The 13,951-nt window shown below is 44.9% G+C and overlaps 1 protein-coding gene across 3 annotated transcripts in view; it reads right to left on the minus strand.

Moving 5' to 3' along the window:
* Window positions 1-300: 300 nt before the first annotated feature.
* Window positions 301-13,951, minus strand: part of CNKSR3 (CNKSR family member 3) — an 86,201-nt gene continuing 72,550 nt past the window's right edge. For 2 of the 3 annotated variants that reach the window (XM_032836392.1, XM_032836391.1), the window contains 6 exons: window positions 11,793-11,861; window positions 11,399-11,545; window positions 7,310-7,434; window positions 4,506-4,714; window positions 3,914-4,003; window positions 301-1,675 (listed from right to left, as the gene is read on the minus strand). In XM_032836392.1, coding sequence (XP_032692283.1) covers window positions 1,377-1,675; window positions 3,914-4,003; window positions 4,506-4,714; window positions 7,310-7,434; window positions 11,399-11,545; window positions 11,793-11,861 — 939 coding nt within the window. In that variant the 3' untranslated portion in view covers window positions 301-1,376. The remainder of the gene's footprint in view (window positions 1,676-3,913; window positions 4,004-4,505; window positions 4,715-7,309; window positions 7,435-11,398; window positions 11,546-11,792; window positions 11,862-13,951) is intronic. The other variant, XM_032836393.1, reaches the window with a different exon arrangement.

Raw genomic sequence — 13,951 nt, forward strand, 5'->3', positions numbered from 1 at the left:
CAGGGGTGGTGGGGGGGGTTGTTTTTGAGCAGGGAATACCAGCTTGGCCTAGGAATATACCTCAGGAAATTCCCCAGATATAACTGTCACTATACCATGCTTCCTCAACACCCCCACTTCTAAACCATAAAAATCCCAAAATGCTTGGGAGGGTTTATTTGATTTTCTAACATTAGCGTCCACAGCGGCAGCAGCCTGGGGGGGTCACTTGTAAATCGGAAAGCGCCCTGAAGCCTCATTTTCATTAGCTTCACGCAGGACCGCAGGACGCAAAGCAGAAATACTTCAATTACACGTGACTAAGAGTAAGAAAAATATACAACTATATTTAAAACACTTAAATTAACAAGATAGGACTTTTGTGTTCTAACAAAATATCATACATTCAGTTTAAACAAGAGTTAATATCCTGACACACTTTTCCAAAATACCTGATGCTAGTTGAAAATTAGTGACCATGAGACTTTCCAAGAGATTTCTATTTAGCAAAATATGTACAGTTTTGAAGAACTGCCTGTGTTTTTTGTTTTTTTTTTCCTGGAAGAAAGACTTTACACAGTCAAAATGCAAACTGCTGTATCTCTCATAAACCTAAATATTGTCGCTTCATTTTTCTGAAATGATCCTTTGGCTGTCAGCACATCTTATAGCTTCTTTTCCCTTAAAGACAATAATATATAACAACAACGACACCCCTCACGAATAACCATAAACTTCTTTGTGTGTAGTCATCCCTACCTAAATGTGTTCATGTGTTTCTGTGGTAACTGACCCACATACTGAGATTGTTACGAAAAGGGAATAACCGAGGGCAACAGGCCTACACTTACTGAAACCACTTCTTTGAAACAGCATGAAATGCACGCCACATGTTATTTCAAAGTCAAAGCTGCTACACTTACAAACACGGTATGTAGCTTGAAAAATTAAAACAAAAATGTTTTCTCCACTGGCTTTCTCAGGTGAAGAAGATGGACCACAAACCAAGGCCTCCGTGACAAGGGCCACCAACTTCAGCCCCGTCCCCAACACAACCATGGCCCAGTTCCTCGTAACAACCAAAACATTCCCGGCGCAGGCCCCAGCGTACACTGTGTGCCTTTGTGTTCCCGCCCTAAGGAAGCAAGAAGAACAGTCTCGACTCATTTCTCTCCTTCGGCCTCCACAAGGCAACACCTAAGATCCTCCGTGATCTGTCTCCATCCAATCACTTCCAAATTCCGAGAAGGGCAGTATACAACTTCCAAAAGAAACAAACAATGAAATCGCATAAGGTCACGACGTAATACTGTGGATGGAAACCGCAACAGGTTGCCAAGGGAAAAAGCAAGGCACTTGGGAGCAGGAGGCAGGGACGAGTCCGAGGAGGACGGAGCTCAGTGAGTCAAGAGTTTCAGGCGCGTAAACCAGCTGACCAACAGGGACGGCTCCGTGGAGGAGGCCTTGGCCGCCGAGGACACCGGCTTCTTTCTGGGCCCTTCCTCCTGGAATGGGATCGTGGCGCTGCTGTGGAGATCCGAACCGAGGTAGCCCCTGCTCCCCCGGACGTAGTCCGCACCGCGGACCAGCTGCCTCTCCGCTGGGGGCCTGGAGAAGCGGTATGCGGACGAGGAGCGCTCTTCGAGGATGGGGGGGATCCGCTCGTTACTGAAATACCGGCACAGGGCGTCCTCACCTGTTCGCAGACAAAGCCCACGAGTCCGTTAAAATCCACCGCACCGTCCAGTTCAGCCAGGCTGGCAACGTGCTGAGACCCGGTGCCCTCGGGTGCGTCCCAGACCCTGCCCTCCCCCCGGCCCGCCAGGCGCACCCCACTGGATGTTTAGAAAGTAGAAGTGGAAGGAGTCCATCGAAGTGTGCTTTTACAACCCGAGAGGCAGCACAAGGGCAGGGCAGAATCGGAGAGCCCACACTTCTTCACCAGTGTAAGAACTTTCATAACATTTCACTCAAAATTGAAGGGGGGAAAAAAAGCGAAAAGGTTGTCTCAGTCTGCACTCCTTAAGGCCCGATCTATTCTTGTTTAATGCCTGTGGGCACGGGGACAGTGGTTCTTATCCCCAAGTCTCCCCTAACGAGCAGTTTGGAAGGCGGGGGTGCCTTGGGCTGTCACCCTCAGTAAAGGGCAGGCACTATCATTCGCCTTTACTAGACAGGGTTCTGCCATGGTTAAGACAGTTCCAAACAAGGAAGAATGGTCCCAGCCTAAATGCCAGTACACCGCTCTTGGGGGGGGGGGGGAAATGCGGGGGGGGGTAGGAGTGGGGGTGGGGGATGGGGGATAGTTAAGAAACTGGAGAGAAACCTAAAATGCAAGGCAGTCTGGCCACGTGTAGCATTCTTTTGACCCAGAAATTATGACGATCTAGGGACAAGATGCTTAGTGCAGCGTTGCTCACAATGGGGGGAGGGAAGGGGGTGCACACACCCAGCCGAGGTGTCCAGCAGCAGTAGCCTGGGTGAGTACATGCTACAGCCCTAACATGGATGTTAGGATGTCATGCAGTTGGTACAGAAAACATACATGTGTTGAGTAAGTCACCTTTCACGGTACTGTCAAAAATCTATTTCTTCCATTTTGCACATTTTTTCTAAGTGTATAACATCAGAAAACATTCAGATTAATTATTTCTAGGTTGGGGAAGCAGAGGACAGTTGAGTTTTATTTTCTCATGTCTTCTAGATGTTTCTCAGTGTGCCTGTTTCGCTTTTGTAACCAAAGGGGTAGTTGCTTTGAAGAAGTGCCCATTGTCAAAGAGCCACATGATGCAGGAGTCTACTTATAGGAAACGTCAAGAGTACAAAAATCCAGAGAGACAGAAAGTAGATTAGTGGCTGCCAGGAGCTGAGGGAGGAGGGAATGAGGAGTGACTGCCTGCAGGGGTTTCTTTCTGAAGTGATAAAATATGCTGGAAATAGTGCTGATGGACACAACTCCATGAATGCATTAAAAACCTCTGAATTGTACACTTTAACAGGGTGAGCAGATTTATGGTATGTGAGTCCTCTCTCAAGAAAGCTGCTTTTTTTTTAAGTGCCCATCACGCGAACAGACACCTTTTCATTCTAAAACGATCCTACGACAGAACTATGGAAGGTGAGACAGGAGGTCAAGTATGTCTCCACTTTCAGACTTAACACTCCCCACCTCCCGCCCGGATCTCTCAATTCTAAAAGGAAGTAAAAGGCTAAATCAGGGATTAAAAGCCCAAGAGAACAGCAATGAAGATGTTGACATTTCTAAATCTAAACAAAGGACAGCCCTGCCACCTGCTGACTGCTCCACAGATTGTCATATGCCAGCTAAGGGTATCCCGGACCTTACACCACAGACATCTTCTCCCTTTCCTCCTTTATTATGCTCCAGGTGATTCAGGTTCCTGAGGGAGAAACTTTACCAAGGCCCGGGGAGCTGTGAGGGGTTGCTCACTGTGGAAGTTGAGCCTCCAGAACTTTTTTCCTCTTCCTTTTATTTATTTATTTTTTAAAGATTTTATTTATTTGTTGGAGGGAGAAAGAGCACAGAAGGAGAGTGAGAGAGAGAAGCAGACTCCCCACTGAGCAGGAAGCCTGAGGTGGGGCTTGATCCCAGAACCCTGAAATCATGGCCTAAGCTGAAATCGGGAGTCAGAGGCTTAACCAACTGAGCCACCCAGGCGCCCCCACAACCTTTTTAGAGCACACGATGCTAATGAGAAGATTCACAGTCACTAACTAGGATAATATAATTCTGCCATTCCAGGAACAGGTAGAGCCTCAGAGACTCAGCAGCCCCGACGTTATAGATGAAGGGACAGGACTCGGGCTGGGATCCTCTATCTGGTTATTATAGCACAACTAGGAACAGGGCTGAAATGAGGGCCATGGCCCTTTTGATTCCGGTTTGGTGTATTTGGGGTTTGTTTCAACTTACCCTTCCTCCCATGACCTCGAGGTCTGGCAAAAGGGTCCACGATCCCCATCCAGCTCCCATCCGCAGGCATGGACAAAGGTCGGGGCTTGCCTTCAAAGGGAAGGGAAGGACACGACAAGCTGACAAGAGTTTGTGGACCTTAGAGCAACTTTCCTTTTATTTATAACTTAAGACTCCCCCATATCACACTCACTTAAACCTAAGTGATAACATTATTGTAAACTAAGAAAAGTACTGCAAAGCCTCCCATTTGCGTGGCAAGCAATGAGAACACAGGCCGGCTGAACTCCAGCCTGTGTTGTCTACAGAGCAAAGCCGTTCCATGCTAAAAGCCAGGCCCCCTTGCAAGTTAAAACCGTAACATGATCTCACTCCACTGGGCTTTGATGCCAGGCAGCGAGTAATGATTCAACAAGACTTCGCTTTGGAGAGATGAATAAAGGTCTCATACTTAGAATTTCATTGAGGTTTATGTTTTCCTCAGATTACCCTACAAGTCTGCCAAATTCATCCAACAGTTCCAAATAAGGAAGGGGGGTAGGGGAGGGAGGAAAAACAAACGGCAGAACAAAACAAACAGGCAGAAATGTACCATGAGATGGAGTTTTCTCTCTCATTTTTGTGGGCAGAATATTGGTTTCCACTGAATACCCAGGCAACTGATCAGAGTCGGCAATGGTAAATCTCCGTCTTCGGCTCTCCTGGTCCAGGAAGGAATTTGGCGACTCGGAACCCTTGGGACCAGGCAATGGCTGTTTACACTTACTGAAGCCTCCATAAAGAAAACTCCCGTTTTCATCCCTGGAAGACAGTGGGCAATAATTAAGTCGCTTACAAAGATCCTCTCCTACAGAAGAATGGCAGGACATACTTCCTCCAGCACACACACGTAAGAAAATTTTAATCTTCCTTTCCACTGCAGGAAGAAACATTCCTTTTTTGTTCTGTTACCCTCCAATACACAGAAATCCTATTACGTAAGAGTAAATAGCATGATCCTACTAAATAGAGGAAAAATCACTTTTTTTTTTCAGATATGTGTAAAGAGTATAAATACAGCTTTGAAAAGACAGCTCTGGTTTCCTGTACTTCCATCCTGTATCTGAATCTCCTATTTATTACAGAAATCACAAGTGAAGGTATGATTGAGCCATTTTTTTGAGGCCCAAAGTAGTATCTTTGCCAAGATCTAGCAGAGAAGACACTGGATGTGTAATGGAGTTGTTTTAGGTTTGAAAATTATGTCAAAAAATATAAAGGCGCCTTTATCATACCCAATGGAGAGTGTCTGTTTTCTGAACTCCCTACAGAAACTGGAAAGTGTGGCTTAGGGACTCCAACTTAATTCTTTCTACATGTCAGCTTTCCTAAAACTTAATTCTAGTTGAATCCAAGTTATGAGCTAGTTACCTTTTTTTTGCATTTAGAAAAGTCTCTTAGGTGATCATTGCAAAAACTACTAGACAAATTACAACATCAACTGAGTCCAAAAATCATCTAAAGATCAGCTTTGTCTGCTTGGTATTCCCAGTGAATCTCCTGCCTGTGCACCCCCCCCCCTTTTCCTTCTACAAATCCATCTCCTTCTATACTTTTAACCCTGGAATATAACTGCCCCAGTCACAAAGCTCTCAAGACTCACCTCTCGTTCTCGGTAACCATGTGCATGTTTCATTCCTCTGAAGGTATCCTTCATTAATGGTGTGTAAGTGTATGTGTGTATGCATGTGTGCGTATGTATCATGTGTGCATGTGTGTCTCCCCTGAAGCTTAAAAGCTCCAGTTCACTTTCCCCTTTACTATGCACGTACCCTTTTTCCTGCCACTGCTCTGTGACCCTTCACTGACACCCAGACAAGAACATTCAGAGTTGGGGGTTAGGGAGTAGCCTCCTGGTTTCTTATAAAACCACCCACACACAGGTCATCAGTGAAACTGTGCTCTCCATGTGCAAAGGCAACTACCTGTCACTTGAAACGCATTTAAGATCCTGTGACCACAGGACTTGGTCTGTGAAGACAGGGAAGGGTCCCATCTACCAACTAGCATGCCTCTGATCAGCTAAGGTTCTCTATGCGCTGTACTAAGTTCTGGGTGGCCCAAAGCTAGGGAGAGGAAAACGATGTTCATTTTTCCTTGTGCCCAGGGAAGAAACAGGACAGATTCAAACACTCAGCTTAAAACAAACAAACAAAAAAAAAAACAACAAAAAACTTCCAATATAAAATAACATATCACTGTAAGATTCAGCCTGAACTTTTTCTTAAGAAATATTATACCATAATTATGTATTTCTCCATTTATTCTTGAACAGCTGACTAAGACATTGGCAGTTCTCTGGGTGTAAGAACCGCATCTGTTTTGTGTAAAATGGTGATGCAGGCCTCGCACTCACTAAACTTATGTTGAATAAATGAGTTAAATTCTCCGTAAATAGGTAAATTGGTATAAATAAACCTGTATTTCACACCTTAATAATCCCCCATGGAACAGCTAATATGGCTAGCCTCGTTATACCATGTGCCAATTAAGAATGTCTTCTAGAACTTCTAAGAGACACACAAACACCCGCAACCACAAGTACCACACATCCATTCACATTTCTTAAGTCCTATGAAGAACACAAGTCTACCCCAAAATACAGCTTAACTTTAACTTGCTGCACAAAAATATGTATTATCTTCCTCCCCAGAGATGATATGACGATGATATGACCTTATACATAATGAAACTTCAGCTTCAGGGACCCCCAAACAGCCCTTTCCAGTGTTCCAGGAGGAGCTAAAACAATGCATTCCCAAGAATGCATGCTTTCTCTACATAGAGAGTCTTCTCTCCATCAAACTACATAGTTTCAAGACCCATGAAACCTGGATCCATCCCTACATTTCTCCCTAAACGATCACACATTCCCCTCCCCGTTTTATTGAGAAATAACTAGCATATAATGTTGGGTTCATTTTAGGTGTATGACATAATGACTTGATTCATGTACCTATTGTGAAATGATCACTACAAAAAGTTAACACCCATCACCTCACACAGTTACAAATGCTTTTATTCTTGTGATGTGAACTTTTAAAATCTCTCTCAGCAACCTGGAGATACAAAGTACAATATTGTTAACTATAATCACCGTGCTGTTCATGACATCCCACAGCTTCCTTATCTTGTAACTAGAAGTCTGGACCTTGTGACCACCCCCCCCTTCACCCATTCCTCCCACCCCTACTCCCAGGACCACACTCTATAGAACAACTGCCATTTCAAGACTTAGCCCTGTCACCCTGGAGTACATCAACTTCTGCCCTTGAAATCCTCATGCCCTTCACACCGCCACTCAAATCTCCACGCACAGGAGACGGGCATGCACACCGCCAACAGACGCTGACGTACCGGGGAGAGTAGGGAACGGCCGGCGGAGGAGGGATATAAAGATCCAGGATGGCTGGCTTCTCCTTCTTCAGCGAGGTATCCATAGTGCTTTCAGGGGACTGGGTTGTCGTGGGTGGAGGTGAGGCCTGAAATGGAGGCCAGTGCAAAGGGCAGAGGTGAGATTATTCTTGGGTAACTCTCCTTCCCCAAAGCCAACACTGAGGGCTGACGTCATTTGTGTGTTTACAACTATTAGCAACACTCAATGCATAGTCTTTGAGACACTCAGAATCAACTGGGCATTTTGAAAGACTAGATGCGTAGGAAGAAGTAGAGGCTTGGGGGTAGAGGGAAGAGGGTGCCTGGGTGGCTCAGTTAGTTGGGCATCTGACTCTTGGTTTTGGCTCAAGTCACGAAGGCACAGGTCGTGGGATCGAGTACCTCATCAGGCTCTGTGCTCAGCATGGAGTCTGCTTGAAAGATTCACTCCCTCTGCCCCTCCTCCCCACTCACGATCTGCATGCCTGCACTCTCTTTCTCTCTCTCTCTCTCGCAAATAAGTAAATAAATCTTAAAATTAAAAAAAAGTAGAGGCTTGGAAGCCAGATTAGAATTCTATCTCTGAGCAAATTGCTTAAATACCCTTGTCTGTTTCCTCCTCAAAAAACAGCCATCCTGACAGTAGCTCCTGCACTGGGCCGTGGCCCACACTGGTTGAGTGAGTTCATACAAATCAGTAGCGATGTTATCATGCACAGGAGCATGGGCTTGGGCCTCCGTCCGGGTGCTATCCTGGCTACAGCTCTCATTAGCTGTGTATCTCTGGGCAAACCGCTCAACTTCTCTGTGCCTCATCTATAAGACGGGAATAAACGAGATAAGAATAGCACCCACAGAAGGTGAATTAAGTGACACGATACACGTCATAGGCTTAGCACACTGCACGTCACACAGTAAGTGTACAACCTTATGCACTTTTTGTCACATATCCATACAAGTTAATTTTAGAATTTTAAAATCCTTACAGCTTGATTTTAATTATGTTATTAGGCTCAAAAGGACCTATTTTTTAAAATCTTATGTGAGACCTTCAAGTCTTATTTCTTCTATAGACTAACAACGACGACACACTTTCTGGCGGGTAAAGGAACGCTGACAAAATCCCAGAGTCGAGGCATAAAGACCTTTGGTGACAGCCAGTGGGTGGTGATGGCCACACAAGAACTGTGCCTGGCCCCTGGTACCTCAAACCCTATCCAGCTGGGATGGTGACCAAAGACCCCACAGTAGCCCCCAAGTGAGATCATGAGCTATATTTAAGGACTGGAAGGACTGGAATGTACTCACAGTGACAGCCCTGTTTTAGGGGGAGACCCCCAGACTCAAGAGAAATGGGGGCTTAGTCTTTAGTCTCCTGTGACATGATCCCTACAATCTGGATGGTGGCCACCAACACAGTCAACTCTACTCAATATAGAACTGATTAACAGCATCTGAAAAAATGCTGAAAACAGCATCGAGGCCCCCCACGAGTGTTAGCAGAAGTACAGTACAGCACTGGCACAGAGTGGGCGCTCTCCAAAGACTCCAGCATTGCTGATTCCGGCTGTAAGAAGAACTCTCATTTACCAGGATGATGGCCTAAAACCAACAAGGACACCTTCTCAGGAACAGGCAACATTAATGATGGTGACAAGAATGAAAGAAACGCCCTCCCACAAGAGGTGGGTGCCCAGGCATGAAGCCTGAAGAATGACACACAGCAATGTCAGGGAGTGTCAGTGTTCCAGAATTTATATTTTGCAACTATCCTGCACCCGTCATGAGAACACCTGGTAGCTAAGCTGTGAAAACGGCCTCTCAGCTGTGATGCTGGTTCTCCCCCTGGGTCAGAAGCAAAACTAGGTATCTCTTCCCTCACCATCAACTGGTCCCCAAAACCGCACATTAAGTGGGACTTGGCAGGAAGGTGGACAAAGCCAGAGAGGAGGGAAGCATGCCCTTCTGAAGTGAATTTCCAGACATCAAGGGACTAACTCTAGCCTGTACCTAAAAACAGCTTCCACTTAGACTTGAACACAGGCACTTGAACCGTCCCCCCCCTTACTTCCGACTCAGTGATTCTCAGAAGATGCACCATCTCTGCCTTCCTGACTCTAATTTCTGTCACTGGTATCACCAGCCAGGTTCAATGTCACACTGCACACCTGCCTTGCTTGCCTTCCTCATCCCTTGGCCCAAAGCCTTTTAAGATTTTTTTTTTTTAATTTATTTTTTTTTTTTGGAGAGAGAGGGAGAGAAAGAGAGTGCACAGATGTGTGAGAGAAAGAACACAAGCAGGGGGAGAAGCAGAAGGAGAGAGAGAGATGCCAGCTCCCAACTGAGCAGGGAGCCCAATGTGGGGGCTTGATCCCAAGACCCTGGGATCATGACCTGAGCCGAAGGCAGATGCTTAACCAACTGAGCCACTCAGTTGCCCCAGCTTTCTCTCACAGTAAATACCAATAATTAGGGGTGAGGTTTAGAAAGACTGAATACCTTATCAGAGATCCCGTAGTTAGTAAGTGGCAGAGCTGGGATTTGAACTGGAGAAATTGAACTCTAAGCCCCCTGTCTAACCACTAGGCTGTGCTGCTTTGTGAGTCTCTTTCATGCTTCTTCCAAATGACCTCTTTGCATGAGTCTTTCACTGGCATTGCCCCATCACAGTCAGGGTGTGATTGATATTGTTATTATTTAAGAGATGATTATTTATAAGAATTGACTTATAAATCATTTATTTATCAGTTATTATTTAAGAAGTGATTTTAATTATGTGTCCTTCCTTACTCCATATCCTATTTATTTTATTTTTTTTAAAGATTTTATTTATTTATTTGACAGAGAGAGATCACAAGTAGGCAGAGAGGCAGAGAGAGAGAGAGGAAGAAGCAGGCTCCCTGCTGAGCAGAGAGCCCGATGTGGGACTCGATCCCAGGACCCTGACACCATGACCTGAGCCAAAGGCAGAGGCCCAACCCACTGAGCCACTCAGGTGCCCCTGTTATTTATTTTAAACCCCGCATCGAGGTACACGTGTAGGTGTATTTCCAACGCTGTATGTATCACAGAGGGTCCAAACGGAGAGCCTGAGACCACTACCACTCCTTCCATTTGAAGACGAACCGTAAAATAGCAGATGGTTCCACATAAATTACAATCTCAGTCTTAAAAAAGGGCATTAAAAGAGTGTCATTGCTTTTTATTTATGATTTAAGAAATAAACACTAAGGACCAATGATATCAGGAGGGGGTCTGGCCCCTGAGCACACTCCACCCAGCTGTGGGGAAAAGGGAGTGCACTGTTCGTACAGAATTCTACGACAGTATCCGACACGATGCCGTAAGTCCGTCTCCTGCTGCTGATGACTCGAGTCTGCCAGCTCTGAACTAAACAATGCAGTGGTCCTACTCCCCGCTGTATGGCCGATTCCCACCATGCCTAGCCCTGCCTTGGCCAGACTCCACCCCAGGTGGTCTCTCCAGGGTTAGTGCTCAAACCGCGTCAGATGTGTTTGAAAGGAGAGGGGAAAAGGACCAGAACGAACTTTCTGCAGTGATGATGACAGCCACTAGCCACACGAGGCTACCAGACCTCTGAAGTGTGGCTAATGAGGCCAAGGAACTGGACCTTTCATTTTATTTTATCATTTAAACAGTCACTTGTGATGAGTGCAAAATCTAGAACCTGTGTTCTCACTGAAGTAGGACTAGAGAATGATTGCGTAGACGCAAACTCCTGAAACCAACCACCTTCAAATGGTAACTGTTCTTTCTGGAGACAAATCTGATCCTCAACACAGTTCATGCGTAGAGGGCAGAAAAAGGTTTACAGGGGCGCCTGGGTGGGTCAGTGGATTAAGTGTCTGCCTTCGGCTCAGGTCATGATCCCAGGATCCTGGGATCGAGCCCCACATCGGGTTCTCTGTTCAGCAGGGAGCCTGCTTCCCCACCCCACCTCTGCCTGTGTCTCTGCCTGCTTGTGATCTCTGTCTGTCAAATAAATAAATAAAATCTTAAAAAAAAAAAAAAAAGAAAGAAAGAAAAAGGTTTACAACCAATAACGGATACCTGCACGAGGGGCGGTCTCCACCGGAGGTTTTTCAGGGGAGCGGGGGTAAAGTTGAAAGAACCCGTGGGGCGCTTCTTTAGCAGTAATACGACTCCTGTAGGATTCTCTCTCAATTTTCTCACCAGATTTTTTAGCTGCCATCCCACCTTCAAAGAAAGAAAATGAGAAGGGACTTACTTGTGAGTTACGAAAAATCAAATCTGAATTTATTTCAAGGAAATCAGTTGTGAGCAACTAAGCAGACACTAGTGTGTCCATCTGAGCACTACTTAAAACTATGGAAAATTGGACAAAAGTCACAAATTTCAAAAGTTCAAGCAAAATGGTTTTGGATTTAGTTAAAAGCTCTAGAGGGGAATAGGATAAGTCTTAGGTCTCAATGAACAAACTCACCACAGTCTGCTGATTAACCTGAATGACTTCATCACCAGCGTGTATCTTCTGAGATCTGTCTGCAGGAGACTATTAGGAACAAACACAGAGACCTGTCTTATTTTTATAAATCTTCTATTTGTTTCTGCTTCTATTTCTTCCTCCTCCTTTCTTCTGCAGACAATGAGGAGCAGAAATACCATTTTCTCCAGAACTATTACATGGAGCACTTATGAGATAATCCCAAGACAATATGGTCTGTAGAGCCTGGCGTGGGGGTGGGCACTCATGTTCCCCACCTGATGAATGGCTGGCTGGTCCAGACCATCTGTCTGTTCCAACAGCTGGGTCCACCTAACCCACCAGGAAGAGTGGGACATGCAGCCACGTCCATCTAACCCATCAGGAAAAATGGGACATCCTGCGACACAGTGAACTAATAAAAAAGGCTTTCTTTGGTTCATCTACCCTAGATCCCTATCAAAATTAGTCCTGTAAAAGCTGACCAACTGCTTAACACGTAAAAACCATTGTTATGGTGATGTTCATATCTCCTTTTAAGCAATTATTAACACAAACTCTTGTCTACTCAACCTTGTTTTACGCATCATCACAATGCTATTATAGCACGGAAAGACGGTGACATTGGAAAATGTACTTCTTTAAAGAAAATGAATTTAATTTAATGTACTTCTTTAGAGAAAACAAATTTAAATTTTTGTCATTTTCAGGTTGAATCCAAAAATGAATGGGTTTTCAGTATCCGAAGTCCAGATTTTGATTCTGCCCAATAATACTTTGCTACAAATCTGCACATATATATATATATATATATATAGCTTTCTCTCCACTTATGTGTGCATATAAATACCTATATAATCTATTTCTCAAATATTTGTCCACAATATTCTGTTCAATTAATGAAACTAGCACTCTCTGTGTTTAAGGTGTCTCCTATGAGCAAAAGCGAAGAAAAGGATAAAACCTTGATTTCAAATTACAATTTAATGTTCTCGAGGCCAGAGTATTTTATTTGGTAACTTATGTAACCGACTGAATCTTCAGACATATTTATAATTATTTTTCTAAAAAAAAAAAGCAGCACCTCTTAACATGGTCAAGAGGATGGGAACCAGACACAAGACATCCTTGGCTGAATCTTCTTGCTCAACTGTTAGGACAGGCTCAACAAGAAATAAGCAAGCAGCATTAAACTGTACAAATAGTCCCTTCAATGTATCTAGAGCCAACGCAAGGTACAGGGAATTGAGAGTTATTTTTCCGCCACCATAACAACCAGCAGTGTCTTCCCTGAGAGACCTGCACCGTGGGTACCTCAGGGAGATAGTCTACCTCAATCTCTTTCTCTTGAGGCACTGAAAGAAAAAAAACAGATTGTGTCTAGGCTCCCTTTTGCCCCTGCATGGCAGTTGCTTAACCCACAGTTAGAGACCAATCCCCGTTAAGTCCAGTCAGAATCAGTCCAACCCAGATAATCTTCCCGGCTTGGGGTTCACTTAAGGTAAACTTCACTTTAAAAAGATGGTCCTGAGGCTAGGATGTTCTTGTTTATGGATGTGCAATCTTAAAAACCAATCCTAAATGTCCTGAATTGACTTTCCTTCCTAGGGATCCTCATGCATTCATTTCTCAAATGTCGTACCAGGTGATGAAGAGAGGTGTTTGGCAGAACACTGGTAAAGAGAGAGCTTGATACCAAAATTCTCCCTGGGGCAGTGACTCTTGCCTATTCTCACCATGAGCCAGGCTACTGAAAAATGATGCTTGTTCTGGTTTTCTGCAAAAGGGTGATGACCCGGAGAAGAATACATCCATTCTTCAGAGGCTAATCGAATTCCCACATCATCTCAGAGGTGGGGAACAGAAGTATGGATGAGATCCTGTCAAGGTGTTGGACAACTTCAAAAAAGAAGTCATTGAGAATCACTAGATACTGTTAGGCTGACCTTGGAGTGATCCTGACTTCTCGGGTAACCTCCCCCCAAAATGGACTGGAGGCCTAAGATGACCTGCTGTCTTTGCTTCAGCCTGGAGTCCAAGATAAACACAGGGAATGCAATGGGTGATTTCCATCCACTACCAACCACCACACTAGGCTTCCTTTAACACATTCTAACACTGGGAGCACCTGGGCGGCTCAGTAGGTTGAGCATCGGACT

Source organism: Lontra canadensis, unplaced genomic scaffold (assembly GCF_010015895.1).
Source record: "Lontra canadensis isolate GAN:19392208 unplaced genomic scaffold, GSC_riverotter_1.0 scaffold92, whole genome shotgun sequence".
NCBI classification, from domain to species: Eukaryota; Metazoa; Chordata; class Mammalia; order Carnivora; family Mustelidae; genus Lontra; species Lontra canadensis.